This window comes from Mobula birostris, chromosome 11, assembly GCF_030028105.1.
Source record: "Mobula birostris isolate sMobBir1 chromosome 11, sMobBir1.hap1, whole genome shotgun sequence".
NCBI lineage: Eukaryota > Metazoa > Chordata > Chondrichthyes > Myliobatiformes > Myliobatidae > Mobula > Mobula birostris.
In genome coordinates this window covers 22,131,777-22,152,381 of record NC_092380.1, presented here as the reverse complement: position 1 = coordinate 22,152,381, position 20,605 = coordinate 22,131,777, and the positions used below count along the sequence as shown (strand labels likewise).

Genomic DNA, 20,605 nt, shown 5'->3' with positions numbered 1-20,605 from the left:
CATATGCCATGAAATTTGTTTTTCTTTGTGGCAGCAGAACAGTGCAACACATAAAATAACTACAGTGTTGTGCAAAAGTCTTCGGCACCCTAGCCATATATATGTACTTCGACTTTTGCACAGGACTGAATGGGTTAGGGTTAGTAAGTTGTGGGCATGCTACTTTCACGGGCTGCCTCCAGCGCATCACCAGACCGTGTTGGTCATCGAGGCAAACAACACATCTCAGTGTTTGTTTCAATGTTTTGAGGTACACACAACAAATAAAGCTAACCTTCTAATCTTCTTCCGAGCTGAGACCGAAAGCCCAACCTACCTGTCTGCCAAGATGGCGTCCTGAACTGAGAGAGGAGGGAAGATGCAGAAGGGCCGGGCTGTGGTGTCCGAGACTCCAGGGCTGAGATGAGGTTCATGACGGACGCGTCAGGGGTGGTGCTGCTGGCGTGATGCAGGCCTGTCTCGAAGAGGCCCGAGAGGCCTAGGGCAGAAGAAACAGCATGTGCTTAGGGGCCACGTCTAACTCCCACCTGAGGGATCGGTCCCACAACCAGGAAGCTCAAGGCCCACCCAAAAAACACTTTAGGAGCCACAGCAATCCTTGGGGGGGAGGGGGGGCGCAGGCAAGAGGCAACCTGCATACAGCAAGATTCCAGACACACCAACTGATTCCAGTGACATTGGTGAAGGGGTAGATGTTGGACAGGCCACTCTTTGAATGGGGCCCATCCCTCCTAGACCCAGGGCTTTGGAGATTGGGTCTACCCCAACCCCCAGCCCCAGGGCTGTAGGAAATGGGCTTTATACCACCCAGCTCCAGGGCCCAGGGGAATAAATTACACGCTTTCCCCAGTTCCAGGCCACTGGAGAATGGGCTCTTCACCCCCCCAACCCCCTTTCCAGCCCCAATCCATTAGGAATTGAATCCTTCCCTGACTAGGCTCAGGGCAATTGGGAATGTGCTCCTCACACCTTCCCCCACCAGGTTCAGGGCAATAGCCTCTCCCCGTTAGCGCACCCCCCCTCCCCCCAGTGTCAGGAAGTTTCGATGTTTTGGGACAAAATCCTGCAACAAGGCCCAAAACGTCAAGGCTTCCTTCCCCCCCTTCCCTCCCCCACAGATGCTGCTCGCCCCACTGAGTCTCTCCAGCAGACTACACGTTGCTCCAGATTCCAGCGCCTGGCCGTCTCCTGTGTCTCCTTGTTGAGGGGAGGGGTGGAAGGAAAGACAAAAGTGTCCAGAAGTCAAGGTCCGAATGTCAAACCCATGATTGGCAAGTCCTAGGTTGAAGCCCAAAGTTGGAGGCCTGAGGTCTGCAAAATTGAAAATTCGAGGACAAGGGCTGGAGGCCCGGGGTGGGGCCTGTTCTGGGGTTGGAGACCTGACTTCATGTGAGAGTTGGTGGGTGGGTGCGAGGGATGGGAAAGGGGCTTGTTTCGCTGTACTCGCTGTGGTTGTTGCTGCTGCTTGTATTTTTCTGCTGAACATAGGCATTGTACATATGCAGGAAGAGCTCAGCCGGTCAATCCCGCATCCCAAAGGCGTACAGGGCAGTGGGTTGACTGACTTGTTGTAAATTGCCCTGAGTACGTGGGTGAGGGGGAGAATCTGGAGAGGGTCATCGCGGCGATCAGAAAGTGGGATTAGTGTGAACAAGAGGTTAATGGTCAGTGCGGAGAGAGGACTATAGAGATTACATTCATTGTTGGATTCGAGTGCAAAATTGTTACTTGCCTCGTAGTTTAACTTTGTATTTCTATATAATCATCTATATGTGTATAATTGCTCGGTGAATTTTCCAGTAATTGTAGTGTAGTTGATTCTGCATTTTTCTAGGAGCTTCTGTGTCTAGTATACTCTGCCCTTTTGCGCTGGATGCTGTGGAGACTTTCTGACCTGCACATGACACTACTCAGAGACACACACGGAGATACATTACGGTGTTGGACCCTGGTGACTTTACGATCCAAAGTTCTCTGCAAGTCAAGAATAAGGCATAAAAATTGATGGCTCTACGCGTTTACTAAGCATAATAAGAACCAAGAATTTAAACCTGGCTACTTCGTAGGCTATTTGCTATCAGGGTTTGTCTTGCTATCTCTCTAGTTCAAGCTTGTTTTCTTAAGCACAAGACAACCATGACTTTTTTGTTTTTTCTCTGTCCATTCTTTGTTACTGTAACACTTAATAAATGGCTGTAGCCAACAAATCTTATGCCTTATTCTTAAGCTCTGAAGAAGCTTTGGACTGCAAAATCAGCTGCATCTAACACCGTGCTATTTTACTTTATATCTAGGACCAGTGTAGAGTATTGGTCAGAAAAAGCCCAAAGCATTCGGTGCAAGACCTCCAGGAGGACCACAACCTCGTCGTAGGGTTTGGAGGCTTGCGTGCCTCAATGACCCAGAGAGCTACGTTGGCTGGAGTCAGGGCTTCATGCTTTGGTTCTTGGTAGGGTCACCCATGCCAAACAGGTCAAAGGGTAGAGGCCAAACTAAGAGTGGTCCACCGGTCCTCCAGGTTCGGGGGTTCAGCTCAGGGCTAACAACCCTGACTGGTAAAACAAAACTGTTACAGAAACAGCAATGAAGAATCCTTCTACATCTGAGTGTGATGGTATTCCTGAGTCTCCACCCAGGATTTCCATGACTGACAGTAGCGAAAACCGAGAGGAAGCTTCCAACATGATGAAGGGAGCCCTGAACACCACCAGAGATGGAGGACCTTCATTGCTGCCCTAAACACCAGCGGCGTAACTGTCAGTACAAAAGGGCAGAGGAGATTAGGTGACGTAGCCATACTTTGTAGTGATCCACCTCCAAGTGTCACTCGTCGAAACATCTCACAATCTCAGTAGGTACCACCCAGTACCAAACCCACTGCACTGCAGATAGGGATTGGTGTTCCAAAGGAAGGGTTTAGTGGAAAGACCGGCTGTGAAGTGACAGATCAGGGTGGGGCCGGCACACATCCCCGATTCTGTCGTGCTGGTGTTCCCACAGCATGGGCACCTACCTGCTGGGTGGTGATTGGTGGCATAGCCTTGGAGAGGATGAGGGGTGGCATAGGCCTGTCGGTGCAGGATATCCGTCTCTGGGTGTGAACCTCGGGACCCTCCGTACACCAGGCTGCAGAGAAACAGAGACAAGTCGTGAGAAGCTGTGGAGAGTGGCTAAAACAAAATAAATTACACATGGGGGGGGGGTGGCACTGTGATGCAGTGGTTAGTGTGATGCTTTACCGTGGCAGCCATCGCGATTGGGGTTCAATTCCCACCACTGGCTGTAAGGAACTTGTATCTTCTTTCTGTGACCATGTGGGTTTCCACCAGATGCTCCAATTGTGCCCCCCCCCCCACATTCCAAAGGGGTAGTAGGGGTTACAGTTAGTGAGCTGTGGACACACTATGTTGGCACTGGAAGTGTGGTGACTCTTGTGGGCTGCTCTCAGCACGTCCTCAGACTGTGTTGGTCATTGACACAAACAATGTATTTCATTGTATGTTTTAATGTACATATGACAAGTAAAGCTCATCTTTAGCTCCTTTGATGTGAAACCAAGCAGCACAGGAGGCCATTTGGCCCATTATGTTCATACTAGCCAATGAGTGCAACAGTTACCTCCCAGATCTGAGTTCAGGGTTGTCAGCCTCCTCAAACTGTCAGCTCCTCGTACATTATAAACACAAGGGGGGTGGAAGAGGGGGTTTCTGCCCTCACCTCCCCAGCACTGCTCCAAGTAACTTTAACAGTTCACTTTCTTTCCTATCTCGTTCACATTCACTTCTTTCATTAACACGACTGAGACGCCCTAGTTATCCACGACTTGGACAAGAGAAGTCGGTTCTTGAGCAACGATTCCCACCACGGTCTGTAAGGAGTTTGTACACTCTCCCTGTGTCCGCGTGGATTTTCTCCGCATGCTCCGCTTTCCTCCCACAGTCCAAAGACGTAGGGGTTAGGGTTCATGAGTCACCGTGGGCATGCGACACCTCAGACGTTGATATAAAACCTATGCTTCGATGTTTCAATGTATAAGTGACAAGTAAAACTAATCTTCAGTCTTTCTTTAAAATCCTGTTGAGAGAAACATACCGTACAATTCGGAGCAGTCCTCTGTTCCTTCGATATCCAACTCTGTCCATCCTCTCCCTCCTTACTGCATCCCTATTCTCCAATTCATTTCTTATCTACCCATGTCCTCTACCCTGTCCATTTGTCCGACCACCTTCCTTCTCCCTCAAATTCTTCCCATGCTTCCAACCATTATTCCTGATCCTTCCTTTCAAATGACCTTCCCTGTTCTCCCCAACAACCCCCCAGTTCCTTTAAATCTCCATGTTCCCCAATTCAGGACTCCCCCCCACTAAACATCTCCACTCTATTCCACCACCCCTACCTCCTTTCCCTCCCTCCCTCCCATTGCTACACCCCATCCCCCAATGCCTCCAAGACTTGGGTTCTCAACTCTGTTTGAATGTATTATCGAGGATCAAGTCACATGATCTCCAATGACATTGGTCCCACCCAACAGAATGCCATTGGTTGCCTGACATGCCCATCTTTGCTCAATCCCGCCTTCCCACGCTGGCTGGAAAATATATATTTTTTAAAAGCCTCAGCAACATGATCGGACAGTTATTAAATACAGACAACACACAGAAGATATTATACATAGGTTTCCCGATCACCGCCTGAACCCACTGGGCCCTTTGGGAAATATTTAATGGACTGCCACTCTATTCAGTATTGGGGTATGAGCTTCACCATGGTTCAACGTCTGTCCATTACAAGTAAGGCAAGGCAGTGCCTCTACTTTCTCGGAAGTTTGCGCAGATTTGGCATTTGATCTAAAACTTTGACAAACTTCTATAGATTCACAATGGAGAGCATCCAGGTTGGTTATATCACAGCCTGGCATGGAAATACCAATACCCAAGAACAGAAAAGCCTACAAAAAGTAGAGGATACAGCCCAGTTCTTCACGCGACAAGCCTTCCCCACCACTGAGCACATCTACAAGCAGTGCTGCCACAAGAAAGCAGCCTCCATCAAAAAGTCCGCACTCACCTTCCAGGTTGGGTCCACGCTCTCTTCGGCCTGCTGCCATCGAGGAGGAGGTTACAGGAGCCTTGGGTCCTGCACCACCAAGTCTAGGAACAGTTATTACTCTACAACCATCAGCGTGGGTAACTTCACTCTAACTGATTCCAGAAGCTATGGACTCACTTTCAAGGACTCTACAACTTATGTTCTCGACATTATATATTATCATTCACTCATTATTAGCTTTTATGTATTTGCACATTGATCATTTGTCCATCTTTGTGTGTAGTTTTTCATTGATTCTGTTGTGTTTCTTTGTATCTACTGTGAAGGTTGTGTGGTTCCTAAGGTTGTCATAGCCGGGGCTGGTAGTGGGGATAAGATCCAAACGGTGTGTGTCTCCAACAGCCCCTGACAACTAAGTCCAACTCTTGGCCTTCAAGTGCGGCTTAGCTATTAGGCCCAGCAGAACTGTTCCTACTGACAAGAGAAGGGGCAAAGGTGGACCACTGGCCCCTCAAAACCAGTTGCCTCTGGCAGATGGGGCTGATCAGCGTTGGATGGAAGCCCGCCTAGGAGAAGGAAAACTCTGATTTTAAACCTCTGCTGCCTTGCGGCCATACCCACCCATGAGAAAGGCTTCGGGAGCAAACCCCGAGGAAGAAATCTGGAGCCGGAGTCCCTAAGGCAGTTTGATGTTGTTTACAATTTCACTCTGGCAATCTCTGGAACGACACTGTGCTATGCTGTATCGGCACTTGCCCTTCCCTTGAGCGACATCAGTGACATGGAGAGGGGTAACCCACCGCATGGGCAACAGCCAGTTCTTCAAATCTTCCCACCCAGGCTTGTGCCCTGGAGAGGCCACAGTCCACCAGAGGCGCAAACCCATGATCCCCTGGGATCGACAGCTGCCTACGACTACCGCGAATGCAGAGTAGATTGATAGGAGAAAAAGTCGCAGTCGACAGCCCATGACATTCATGAATTACATCAAGGGACGGACAGGCAAAAGTTTACTAGAACTTCTCAGGTTAAAGACAGATGAAAGACCATGATCGCCCAGGTCATACAATGATGATCGTGATAACTGTGAATGCCTGCAAGAAAACGAATCTTGGGGTAGTATATGGTGATATATAGATACTTTGATAATAAATTTACTTTGAACTTTGGTGTTGGGATGTGTAGCCAGCTCCGGATCAGGCTAGAATACTTACCCATTTATTTAGGGATACAGCATGGTAAGAGGCCCTACCAGCCTAACAAGCTCACACCACCCAATTACGTCCGCATGACCAATTAACCTACTAGCGCCCACGTCTTTGGAAAGTGGGAGGGGAGCAGAGCACCCGGAGGAAACCCACACAGCCGCGGGGAGAACGAGCAAACTTCTTACAGACTGCGGCGGTACTGAACCTGCGTCGCCGGCCCTAATTTAAAATCCTCCACTGAAAACCCAGACCTCTAACAAACTCCCCGAGGTGATAGGCAGGAGAGGAGACGAGATGGGGTGAGAGTGTAACCAAAATGGGGAGGTGGGGGAGAGAGACAGAGAGACAGAGTGAGAATTTCCAGAAGGTGGAGAAATCGATGCTCACACCGCCAGGTTGGAGGCTACCCAAACAGAATACAAGGTGTCGCCTCTCAACCTACAGGATGGCTTCACCATGGCAGTAGAGAAGGCCACAGACAGACATGTTGGAATGGGAATGGGGAGTGCTCAACATCAGTAAGACAAAGGACTTGACTGTGGCCTTCAGGAAGGGGAAATCAAGGGAACACACACCCATCTTCATGGAGGGATTAAAAGTGGAAAGTGTGAGCAGTTTCAAGTTCCTGGTTGTCAACATCTCTGAGGATCTAACTGGCCCCAACATATCAATGCAATTACAAAGAAGGCACAACAGCGGCCATATTTCATTAGGAGTTTCAGGAAAATTGATTGCTATGGTCACCAAAGACACTTGCAAATTTCTACAGATGTACCATGGAGAGCATTCTGAGTGGTTGCATCACTTATGGAGGGGTCACCGCACAGGATTACATAAAGCTGCACAAAGTTGTGAACGCAGTCCGCTCCACCATGGGCGCCAGCTTCCCCAGCGTCCAGGACACCTTCAAGGAGCCATGCCTCAAAAAGATGGCATCCATCATTAAAGACCCCCATCACCTAGGACATGCCCTCTTCTCATTACTACCATCAGGGAGGAGGTTCAGAAGCCTGAAGGCACACACTCAATGTTTCAGGCACAACTTCTTCCCCTCTGTCATCAGATTTCTGAGTGAATATTAAATCCATGAACACCACCAGGGTATTTTTTTCCCCTCTTTTTAAACTACGTACTTAATTTAAATTTTTTTTTGGTATACTTATACTAATTTACAGTTTTTATTATGTACTGCTGCCACAAGACAACAGAATTTCACAATGTATGCCAGTGATATTAACCCTAATCCTGATTGGAGACTAAAGGCACGTTTGCAGACAGACCTCGGCAAAACGCCATATCTCAGAAGCCAGGATTACGTCCCTGGTCTGAGCAGCCTGTCTTTATCACAGGCCGAGGCCTGCCAAACTGGTTCTGCTGCCTGTAGGAACGATCCCACCCACTGATATCCCTGCACATTGTGGACTTGAACCCTGCCCTTTCTGCACAACATTCTACGTCTCAAGCTAATCATTAGCCCGCACATCAAAAGCCCCAGGATGATCAGTCTGCCAGTGGAGCTGGCTAATGGCACTCAGTTCTCTCGTTAAGCACCCAGAAACTCAAAGCTGGCGGCTCTGGGGAGGGAGTGACCCCACAACCTCCAACTCTAAAGGAAACTGCCGAGGTAATTCAACTCCTGTCCACCGTGGACACATAGCCGGGGCTGGAAATTTTCCGAATTTAACGACGGAATCCTGGGGGGATTAAAATGGGGACAAAATAGCTTCAAGTAACTAGGTGTGAACATCACTAACAGCCTGTCCTGGCCACAGCCAAGAAAGCTCACCAAGGCCTCTACCTCCTCAGGAGGCTAAACAAATTCAGCATGTTCCCGTCGACATTAACAATTTTTATCAAAGCGCCACAGAAAGCATTTTGTTTCGATGCATAACAGCTTGGTGTGGCAGCTGTGCTGCCCATGACCACAAGAAACTGCAGAGAGCTGTGGACACAGCTCAGTACATCACTGAAACCAGCCTCCCTTCCACGGCCTGGCCACATGTCTTGTCTCAACTCAAGCTCACTTGCCCCATCATTGAAATGCTCCCACAACCAACGGACTCACTTTCAAGGACTCTTCATCCTCAAGTTCTCAATAGTTACTGTTTATTTATATATTTTTGTATTTGCACAGTTTGTTGTTCTTCACACACGTTGAATGCCAGGGTTGGCAGTCTTTCATTGATTCTATTATGGCCATTATTCAATAGAGCATGCCCACAAGGGGTTGTGTATGGTGACATATATGTATTTTGATAATAAATTACTTTGAACTTTGCTGCCTCACTAATGCAGCCAAAATAATCAAAGACCAAATCCACCCTGGATGTTCTCGATTCTCCCCTCTCCCATCGGGCAGAAAATACAAAAGCCTGAAAGCACGTCCCACTAGACTCAAGGGACACATCTACCCTGCTGTTATCAAATTCCCGAATGGATCTCTTGTACGATATGACAGACTCTTGATCTCACAATCAACCCCGTTATGATCTTGTACTTTATCGTTTACCTGCACTACACATTTTAGGTAGCTTTTACACTTCATTCCAATTTTTTTAAAAATTGTTTCACCTTATTCTACCTCTGTGCACTGTGTGAATATTTGGTCTGCATGAACAGTACACAAGACAATTTTTTCCCCACTGTGTATCTTGGTGTACCTCAGCTTACGTGCCTCAATGACCTGGAGAGCTATGTTGGCTGGAGTCAGGGCTTTGTGGTACAGTCACCCATGCCAAACAGGTCAAAGGGTAGAGGCCTGACTAAGAATGGTCCACCAGTCCTCCAGGTTTGGGAGGGTCAGCTCAGCGCTAATGACTCTGACTGCTCAAACAAAACTGTAACGGAGACGGCAATGAAGATTCCTTCCACATCTAAGTGCGATGGTATTCCTGAGTCTCCACCTCGGACTTGCACAACTGACAGAGTTGAGAACTGAGAGGAAGCTACTGACACGATGAAGGAAGCCCTGAACCCCACCAGAGACGGAGGACCTTCATTGCTGCCCGAAACGCTAGGGGTGGAACAGACAGCAAGCCGGTACACGTGACAATAATAAAGCTTTACAACCTGCACAAGCGACTCTGTGACAAAAGCATTTCTTAACCCCCAGGTATTGCTTTTCTCTGCTCATTTGCTATACGGGTGCTGACCCTGACCATCACTGACTGTGGAACACCCTCCCTCCTGTTTGTAAAGGGTGGGAGCGGATGGCTTGTGAGCACTCGGAAGAAGCTCTGATTCTGTCAAAGAAATCGTCAGCCTCCTTGACTGTTGTTAATAAGTTGTCACAGTAGCGCTCATTCTCCCCGTAATCGCGTAGGTTCCCTCCGGGTGCTTCGGTTTCCTCCTACAGTCCAAAGGCGTATGGGTTAACATTAGGAAGTCAAGGCAATTGGCCGGCTGTTGGCACAACGACATCAGCGCCAGACCTGGGAGCAGAGGTTCCCGGGTTCGAAACCAGTCGGGTCCGCTCTCGAGTACGTTTTCCATCCGTGCCAGGTTGAGTGTCGAGATCGCAACTCGACCTCGTAAAATAAAATGGAAAATACTGCGAAAATGTCTGTGTGAGGAGTGGCACGCCACACAGTCTCTCTCTCGCTCTGCGCCTTGTAAAAGCCATGAAAAATCCATCAACACGGACACACGCACGGACACGCAGACGCACAGACTCGCATGCACGCAGGCACACGCCAAAAAAAAAGCAAGTCAAGGCGACACTTGTGGGCTGCTCCCAGCACATGCTCGGACTGTGATTATTGTCGATGCAAAATACACATTTCACTGTATGTTTCCACGTACTTGTGACAAATAAACCCAATCTTAAAAATTATCATCTTGTAATTTATAGTTTAAAAATTGATTCAACTCGTTGGGTGAAGGTTTTCAGCAATTAGTAAAATCTGATTTTAGTAATTAAAAAAAAACACTGAATTTAGCCAAAAAATAATTATAAACTGCAAATGCCCTCATCTCTGTATCTCTCCAAATACCTCCCACTTCCCATGTGCCCTTCACCCCAACCTCTTGCTCTCTCCATTGCTACACACTCCCCTTGGCCTTCCTTCCCCTTGCCACACCGTACCACACCGCCATCTCTCACCGTGCTCCATGTGGGCTATATTTAGCCAGATGACTGCAAAATCCAGCTGTTTTAATTTGTTACACCCAGCCAGCCTCTTATCAGGGTTCTAACTAACAGACGAGATGAAATTAACTTTACTTGTCACATGTACATCAAACATTGAAATACAGAGTGAAATGCATCGTTTGTGCCAACGGCCAACACAGACTGAGGATGTGCTGGGGGCAGCCCGCAAGTGTCGCCATGTTTCCAGCGTCAACATAACATGCCCAGTGCTTACTAACCCTAACCTGTACGTCTTTGGAATGTGGGAGGAAACCAGAGCACCCGGAGGAAACCCACGCGGTCACCGGGAGAACGTACAAACTCCTTACAGACAGCGACAGGAACTGAACCCTGATTGCTGGTGCTGTAAAGCAGCAGTCCCCAACCACCAGGCCGCAAAGATGTGTGACCGGGCTGCCAGGAAACGATATGATTTGGCGGTATGAAATGATACGAGTCAGCTGCACCTTTCCTCATTCCCTGTCACGCACTGTTGAACCCGAACAACCCACCCCATCGGCCGGTCGGCAAGAGTATCGTCAATATTAAACCGGTCTGTGGTGCACAAAAGGTTGGGGACCCCTGCTGTATATATCCTGGCCTTAAGCCTGCCTCTGCAGAGGTCTCATGAGGGGGCAGACCTTTGGAGAAACTCAGTGGTTCAATTCCAAGCTGAGCAGTATTCGATATCGTCCTCCATCCAGAGATCCCCGATTTCAGGCTGGGAATCACCATTCCAACTATTGCCATCCTCAAGTTCATCCCAGATCATGCTCATTTCTGAAGATGGAGACTGTCGTGGTCAAGCTGAGACAATCAATCTATGGGTGTTCACTGGCCAGGCAGATCCACAAAACCCCAGACAGAGCTTAAAATACTTATCACTTCCAACGATCTTCCACTGCAGCCAGATATATAACTAACTGCTCATGTAAACGTCACACTACAATCAAGGCTTCCAACCAGTGGTGGCACTGTTGTGTCAATCCAACATCTCCCTCCTTGGGCCTTGCCACAGAGATTAAAAGATTAAAGATCTTTTAAAGATTAGCTTTACTTGTTACATGTACATCAAAACATTAAAACATACAGTGAAATGCATCGTTTGTGAGGCGTTTGACAAAGGCCCTCACGGGAGACTAATCCAGAAGATTAAGATGCATGGGGTCCACGGCGAATTGGCTGTTTGGATTCAGAACTAGCTTGCACACAGAAGGGTAGTGGTTGAAGGGACTTATTCAAGCTGGAAGTCTGTAATTAGTGGTGTTTCGCAGGGATCTGTACTGGGACCTCTGCTGTTTGTGATGTATATAAATGACCTGGATGAAAATGTAGATGGGTGGGTTAGTAAGTTTGCGGATGATACCAAGATTGGTGAAGTTGTGGTTAGTGTACAAGACTGGCAAAGAATACAGCACGATATAGATTAGTTGCAGATGAAGGCAGAGAGATGGCAGATGGAGATTAACCCAGATAAATGTGAGGTGTTGCACCTTGGTAGGGAAAATACAAGGAGACAGTACACTAGGGTTGCCAGCTGTCCCGTTTTAGCCGGGACATCCGGTATATTGGGCTAAATTGGTTTGTCCCATACGGGGCCGCCCTTGTCCCATATTTCCCCCACTAAGGTAGAGTGTTCCTATGAAACCACTCGTTCTGAAATGGCGTAAAGCGAAGAAGCAATTACCATTAATTAATATGGGAAAAAATTCTGAGCGTTCCCAGACCCAAAAAATAACCTACCAAATCATACCAAATAACACATAAAACCTAAAATAACACTAACATATAGTAAAAGCAGGAATGATATGATAAATACACAGCCTATATAAAGTAGAAATAATGTATGTACAGTGTAGTCAGGAAGATTAAGCCAAAACCGATTTGTAGAAAAAAACAGGACACGTACACGCATGCACACGTCATGTATGTGCATGTCATGCATGCGCACACAGGTTCTGCACAAGGCTTCATGGTCATGGTAGTCTTTCTTGGGGTAAATACAAGTGTCCTGTATTTGACTGCTACTTTTGTCCCTTATTTGGGAGTCAGGAAGTTGGCAACCCTACAGTACACTGTTAAAGGGCAAAACCCCTAACTGTGTTGCTGAGCAGAGAGATTTTGGAGTCCAAGTTCACAGCTCCTTGAAAGTGGCTACACAGGTCGATAGGGTGGTTAAGGCAGCCTACGGAATGCTAGGTTTTATTAGTCAAGGCATTGAGTTCAAAAGTCAAGAGGTTATGTTCCAATGTTATAGAGCCCTGGTTAGGCCACATCTGGAGTACTGCATACAGTTCTGGTTGCCCCACTGTAGGAAGGATGTTGAGGCTTTAGAGAGGGTGCAGAATAGGTTTGCCAGGATGCCATTTGGTTCAGAGGGCATGTGCTATCAGGAGAGGCTGGATGAACTTGGGTAGTTTTCTCTGGAACGGTGGAGGCTGAGGGGAGATCTGACAGAGCCTTTAAGATTACGAGGGGCATAGACAGAGTAGACAGGAAATATCTGTTTCCCAAGTTTGAAATGTCTAATACCAGAGGGCATGCATTGAAGGTGAGGGGGTAGGTTCAAAGGGGGATGTGAGGGGTAAGTTTTTTACTCAGAGAGTGGTGGATGCCTGGATTGGTGGTAGAGGCAAATACATTAGAGGTTTTAAGAGACATTTAGATAGGCACATGGATGTGGGGAAGATGGAGAGATATGGACATTGTGTAGGTAGAAGGGATTAGCTTCTGGGTCTTTAACGTTTACTTTTCAGCTGATTTCGCACAACTTTGTGAGCCAAAGGGCCTGATCCTGTGCTGTATTGTTCCCTGTTTGTGTCAACGACCCACACAGTCCAAGGACGTGCTGGGGCAGCCCGCAAATGTTGCCATGCTTTTGTTGCCAACACAGCGTGTCCGTAACTCACTCACCCACAGGTCTTTGGAATGTGGGAGAAACCGGAGCACCCTGAGAAAACCAGGGGAGAAGTACAAGCTTCTTACTGACAGCAGCAGGCACTGAATTGTTAAACTAATCTCTCCACTGAATCACGGCAGCTCCAACACTTTGTCAACTGTGTTTTTGTTTGCTGTTCAAAGATGCATAACTGAACAAGTTATTAGGTATTGAGAATTATCTTTATAAATGAGCCCATGAAGATCCAGCAGAGATCCTGGTCGATAAAAGCCTACAAAATACCCCCCAACACAATTCAAAGTTGCTAGTGAACACAGCAGGCCAGGCAGCATCTCTAGGAAGAGGTACAGTCGACGTTTCGGGCCGAGACCTTTCGTCAGGACTAACTGAAAGAAGAGCTAGTAAGAGATTTCCTCTACTGTAAAGATGAAGCCACACTCAGGTTGGAGGAACAACTTCTTATATTCCGTCTGGGTAGCCTCCAACCTGATGGCCTGAACACTGATTTCTCAAACCTCCACTAATGCCCCAACTCCCCCTTGTACCACATCCGTTATTTATTTATATACACACATTCTTTTTCTCTCTCTCTCTCCTTTTTCTCCCTCTGTCCCTCTCACTATACCCCTTGCCCATCCTCTGGGTTTTTTCCCTCCCTCCCCCTTTTCTTTCTTCCTGGGCCTCCTGTCCCATGATCCTCTCACAGCCCTTTTGCCAATCACCTGTCCAGCTCTTGGCTCCATCCCTCCCTCTCCTGTCTTCTCCTATCATTTCGGATCTCCCCCCTCCCCCCTCCCACTTTCAAATCATCTCCCCCTCCCCCTCTCAAATCTCTTACTAGCTCTTCTTTCAGTTAGTCCTGACGAAGGGTCTCGGCCCGAAACATTGACTGTACCTTTTCCTAGAGATGCTGCCTGGCCTGCTGCGTTCACCAGCAACTTTGATGTGTGTGGCTTGAAATTCCAGCATCTGCAGATTTCCTCGTGTTTGCATTTTAAAATACCCCCCCCCCCCACAACCCGATTATCTGCCATTCTGTTAGTTGGAGCCTGCTGCATAAAAAAAACATTGGCTAGGTTTCCTGGAATAAAACTCTGCAAATGTATAGAACGCCTTTCCGACAAGAATGTTTGTGAACCTCTTCGGTGTCAATTCTTAGACCTTAAATTCTGAACACTAGTCTAATTTGCTTATCACTAGTCTGCCTCGGTCTGTTTCGACCACATCTGAAAAAAAATTTCACTTTGAAAGAATAGTATTCCAACGTTCTAACAATGTGTTTCCTGTGTGATGTTATCAATTTATCACCTGCACATTATGACCTCCCTCGAACACTAATAAAATTTAAATCAATGCTGACAAGCTCCAGATGCAACCTCTCACCCTGCACCTACTGCAAGACGTTTCACGCCTCCAGGCAGGGCCACACGAGGTTAAAAGGTGCGGAAGAGTTTTTGTTTCAGTCCTGGCAAGCTGGCGGCCTCAACCCTTCACCTGGTCCTTCTCTCAAGGATCGTCATGTTGTGCTGGAGAGGCTCGCGAGCTACTCAGATCCCGAGAACATTGCTGTCTGAAATTTTGAAACAAAGAGCAATCCAACCCAGACCTCCACGGTGGAGCTGGCGGAAGATGGCGATGGATCACAAGCAGAAAAAAGGCCGGAGGAAAGCTGCAGTCTTGCACTCCGTGCCACTGGACCCTAACCCCAAACTGTCAAGGACGGTGCAGCGGCTGCCTCACATCAACAAAGTCACACATCGGCGTCCTCCGCCGAGGGAATAATCCCTCAGAACATCATCAGTGACTTGAGTGATTGCACCGCCACTGCTCATTTGGTACGCTGACTGGTGTCGCTTCCTGCACCCACTTCTGCCAATTCACCCCCCCCACTTTCACCTTTGACCCCTCCCTCCCTGTTCTTAATGTCTACCTCCACCTCAAGCGATAAGCTAGCCACAAACATCCCCCACAAACCCACAAACTATCTCTACGACACTTCCTTCCACCCTGCCTCCTGTAATGACTATTCTCTCAGTTTCTCCGCCTTCTGCTGCATTTGCTTTGATGGTAAGATGTCTGCCTACGTCATTGCCGTCGATGCTGAGAGGGTGGCGAGTTTCAAGTTCCTAGATCCACCAATAGCCCGTCCCAGTCCAACCGCGTTGATATCACAGCCAAGAAAGTTCACCAGCACCTCTACTTCCTCAGGAGGCCAGAGATATTCTGCATGGAATTTCCACACGAAAGTAAACACTCTGGAAGCACAACTGTATAGTAACCACGAAGTCGTGGACACACCTCAGCACATCAAAGGAACAAACCTCCCCTTCATGGATTTGGTCTACACTTCTCTCGAGAGGAGAGAATGTGTGGGGTGTTTGATTACGCTGGCCAACATAATCAAACACCCCAGACATTCTCTTCTCCCCTCTCCCATCGCGCAGAAGATACAAGACTCAAGGGCAGCTCCTACTCCACTGTTATCAGACTCTTGAACAGAACTCTAGTACAATAAGATGGACACTTGGCCATCCCATTATAATTTTGAGCTCAACTGCTTACCAGCTCTGCACTTCTTCAGTAGTTTTCACACTTTCTTCTGCCCTGTTTTTGTCTTGCCTTATCCTATCTCAAAGCACTGAGCAATAGTGATCGAGGTGTGCAGTGGAGATAGGTGGTTCCATTGTCAGAGGAGCAGACAGGGAATTCTGCAGACGTGTCAGTGACACCCGGATGGTCCGCTGCCTCCCAGGTGCCAGGGTCAGGGATGCCTCACTCTAAAGGAGGAGGGTGAACAGCCAGAAGTCATTGGACATAGTAGTTACCAACGACACAGACAGAAAGCTGAAAAGCAGGGCCTTCAGGGTAGCAGTCTCCGGATTTCTGCCTGTGTCACATGCCGAAGAATAGCGTGACTTGGCAAATGAATGCGTGGCTGAGGAATTGGCGCAGGGCTTCAGGATTTCTGGATCACTGGGATCTCTTCTAGGGAAATTATGACCTGGACAAAAGGGACAGGCTACACCTGAACCTGAGGGGGACCAATATCCATGTGGACAGGTTTGCTAGAGCTGTTGGGGAGGGTTTAAACTAATTTGGCAGGGGGATGGGAACCAGGGTGATAAGGACAAAGGATGGGGCAGTTGGTATGCAAGTACGTGCAGTGTGCAGTGAGACTGTGAGGAAGGACACAGAGATGTTGGAGCAGAATTTCAGTCAGTGGGATGAGTTAAAGTGCAACATGGGGATAAAATCAAAGGGGTGATGAACACAGGACTGACCACATTACATTTGAATGCATGCAGTATACAGAATAAACACAGCTCCAAGGCCACTTTCAAGTTTGCTGACGACACCATTTGTCATAGGCTGAATCAAAGATGGTGACAAGTCAGCATATGGGAGGGATATTGAAAATCTGGCTAAGCGATGCCACAATAACAACCTCTCGCTCAATGTCAGCAAGACCAAGGAGCTGATTATTGACTTCAGGAGGAGGAAACCAGCAGTCCATGAGCTAGTTCTCATCAGAGGGTCAGAGAGAGAGAAGGTCAGCAATTTTAAATTCCTTGGTGTTATCACTTCAGAGGACCTGCTCTGGGCCTAGCACATAAGTGCAATTATGAAGAAAGCACAGCAGCACCTCTACTTCCTTAGGAGTTGGCGAAGATTCAGTATCTATATACTACTAAAACTCTCATGCTCTGCCTGTCTTGTTTGTGACCTCCAATTAGCGCAAACCGTGCATTGCAGCGGCACTTTTTTTGGCTAAATCAAATTAAAATGCGCTAACTTACAGAATGCAGGCAAAGTTCAGGGTTATATATTCGTATAAAATTGCTCATTCGCCAAAATAAACAGGCTCCCTTTTAACCCAAGACCCGATCTGCCATCATGGAAATTGGGACGCGACAGCCCGACGCATGCACACGGCCAGCCTCAGCAGCGACACCTACCAGAGCAAAAGGGCAGGGCAGCTCTATTTCGCAGGGTCACATTCTGCTAATCACCACCATCAGCATGTGCAGGATTGGGACAGATCTAACTGCCACCCATCAATAAGAGATAATTAAATCTTATTGTAATAACATACTTCGAGACACCCATAAAACCCTTTGCTGCAGTCAAAAGACAGCGGTGACTATATCACGTCCATTTAGGACAGCGCCAACCACATCATCAAGAATAATCAGCATCCTTTGAAAGAAATGGTCAGCCTAATTATGCCGCGTGGAAAGGGAAGGGGGACATTATGGTCGAGAGATGACGCCAAACGTCATCGGTAAGCAGCAAGGAGAGGGAGAGAACAAGAATCGGATGAGGCCAGGGCCGCACAACTCCAGGATCAAAGAGTCAGGACAAAAAAAGATGAGAGAAGAAGAGACAGAGGAGGAGAGGCATGCACGTCTCCAGGATCAGAGACAAACAACAAACAGCAGAAGAGATGAAGAGGCGGAGGATGAAAAGGCTACATGTCTCCAGAAGGGTGGCAGATAAACCAGAAATGATGCCATCAAAAGTATCCTTCGTTAAATGAGGAGCAGCTATATTTGCTTTGCTACACGTCGTTCTTCTTTAATAAACTGAGGTTTTCTACTTCAGTTTCCAAAGCAAAGCAATACCAATAACATTCAGGAAAATTTAATGTTCATTCTGGTCACATCAGGCTGCACTACCTTTCTCTCAAAGGGTGTCCCAACGGGTCACCCCGTTGTCCAGTGAGATCTAAAAACTTTGATAAACTTCTATAGATGTGTAGTGGAGAGTATATCGACTGGCTACATCACAGCCTAATATGGAAACACCAATGCCGTTGAATGGAAAACCCTACAAAATGTAGCAAGTATAGCCCAGTCCATCACGGGTAAAGCCCTCCCCACCACTGGGCACATCTACATGAAACCCAGTCGCAAGAAAGCAACATCCATCACCAGGGACCCCCAGCACCCAGGACATGCTCTCTTCTCGCTGCTGCCATCAGGAAGGTGGTACAGGAGCCTTAGGACTGACACCTCCAGGTTCAGGAACAGTTATTACCCCTCAACCATCAGGCTCTTGAACCAGAGGGGATAACTTCACTCGCCCCATCATTGAAATGTTCCCACAACCTATGGACTCACTTTAAAGGACTCTTCATCTCATCTTCTCAATATTTATTGCATATTATATATTTGTAAAGTATAAAGTATTATTATTCTTTCCTTTTTGTACTTGCACAGTTTGTTTTTCTCACACTGGTTGACACCCAAGTCTTTCATTGATTCTATTATAGTTATTATCCTATTATGGATTTATTGAGTATGCCCACAAGGAATTGAATCTCACGGTTGTATATGGTGACATATATGTACTTTGATAATAAATTTACTTTGAACTTTGAAGGTATATGATTTATTGCACAGTTAGAGATGGGCAGGTGTGACGTTGTGGGCATCACTGAGTCATGGATGAAAGAAAGTCATAGTTGGGAGCTTAACATCCAAGGATACACACTGTATCAAAAGGACAGACAGGTAGGTAGAAGGGGTGGGGTGGCTCTGTTGGTAAAAAATACATTCAGATTCTTATAAAGGGGTGACACAGGATCAATAGATGTTGGATCTTTGTGGGTAGACTTAGGAAAATGCAAGAGTAAAGGGACTCTGATGGGAGTTATATACAGGCCTCCGAACAGTACCCAGTATGTGGGCTATAATGGGAGATAGAAAAGGCATGTTAAAAGGCCAGTATTATAATAGTCATGGGAGATTTCAATATGCAGGTAGATTGGGAAAATCAGGTTGGTACTGGATCCCAAGAGACAGAATTGTTGAAAGATTACAAGATGACTTTTTAGAGCACCTTGTGGTTGAGCCCACTAGGGGAATGGCAATTCTGGATTGGGTGTTGTGTAATGAACAAGATTTGATTAGGGAGCTGAAAGTAAAGGAACCCTTAGGAGAACCCTGCAGTTTGAGAGGGAGAAGATGTATCAATATGACAGTGGAATAAAGGGAACTACAGAGGCACGAGAGAGGAGATGGCAAAAGTTGATGGGAAGGAGACACTGGCAGGGATGACAGCAGAACAGCCGTGGCTGGAGTTTCTGGGGGCAATTCAGAAGGAGCAGGATAGATACATCCCAAAGAGAAGAAGCATTCTAAAGGGGTGATGAGGCAAGTCAAAGACAGAATAAAAAGAAAAGAGAGCGCATATAATAGAACAAAAAATTAGTATGAAGCTAGAGGTTTGAGAAACTTTAAAAAAACAATTGAAGACAACTAAAAAAGCAAAATATAAAGGTAAGCTGGCCAATAATATAAAATAGGATACCAGAAGTTTTTTTTCTTCGTATATTTAAAGAGTTCACCATTTACGTGCGGCCTCCCCTGCGTTCATTGTTCAGAGCGTGATCTTCCCTAAGTTCACCATTTAGGCGCGGTCTCCCCTCTGTTCACCATTCAGAGTGCAGTCCCCCCTCCCCTCAATGCTCACAGTTCAGTGTCTCCCTGTTCACCGATCACAGTTCAGTCTCTCCCCCCCATTCACCGATCACAGTTCAGTCTCTCCCCCGCGTTCACCGATCACAGTTCAGTCTCCCGTCTGCTCACCGATCACAGTTCAGTCTCTCCCCCCCATTCACCGATCACATTTGAGTCTCTCCCCCCCCGTTCACTGATCACAGTTGAGTCTCTCCCCCCCGTTCACCAATCAAGTTCAGTCTCTCCCCCCCGTTCACCGATCACAGTTCAGTCTCCCATCTGCTCACCGATCACAGTTCAGTCTCTCCCCCCCGTTCACCAATCACAGTTCAGTCTCTCCCCCCCGTTCACCAATCACAGTTCAGTCTCCCCCCCCCGTTCACAGTTCAGTCTTTCCCCCCCGTTCACCGATCACAGTTCAGTCTCTCCCCCCCGTTCACCGATCACAGTTCAGTCTCTCCCCCCCGTTCACCGATCACAGTTCAGTCTCCCCCGCTCATCGATCACAGTTCAGTCTCCCCCGTTCACAGTTCAGTCTCCCGTCTGCTCACCAATCACAGTTCAGTCTCCCGTCTGCTCACCGATCACAGTTCAGTCTCCCGTCTGCTCACCGATCACAGTTCAGTCTCCCGTCTGCTCACCGATCACAGTTCAGTCTCCCGTCTGCTCACCGATCACAGTTCAGTCTCCCGTCTGCTCACCGATCACAGTTCAGTCTCTCCCCCCCGTTCACCAATCACAGTTCAGTCTCTCTCCCCGTTCACCAATCACAGTTCAGTCTCTCTCCCCGTTCACAATTCAGTCTCTCCCTGTTCACAGTTCAGTCTCTCCCCGTTCACCGATCACAGTTCAGTCTCTC

The 20,605-nt window shown here is 47.6% G+C and overlaps 1 protein-coding gene across 3 annotated transcripts in view; it reads right to left on the bottom strand.

Moving 5' to 3' along the window:
* Nucleotides 1-20,605, bottom strand: part of LOC140204925 (proline-rich protein 12-like) — a 102,401-nt gene that overhangs the window by 43,965 nt on the left and 37,831 nt on the right. For 2 of the 3 annotated variants that reach the window (XM_072271895.1, XM_072271897.1), the window contains exons 2-3: nucleotides 3,014-3,126; nucleotides 317-478 (exon numbers count right to left, since the gene is read on the bottom strand). In XM_072271895.1, coding sequence (XP_072127996.1) covers nucleotides 317-478; nucleotides 3,014-3,126 — 275 coding nt within the window. Of the gene's footprint in view, nucleotides 1-316; nucleotides 479-3,013; nucleotides 3,127-19,634; nucleotides 19,699-20,605 lie in introns of those variants that run through there. The other variant, XM_072271896.1, reaches the window with a different exon arrangement.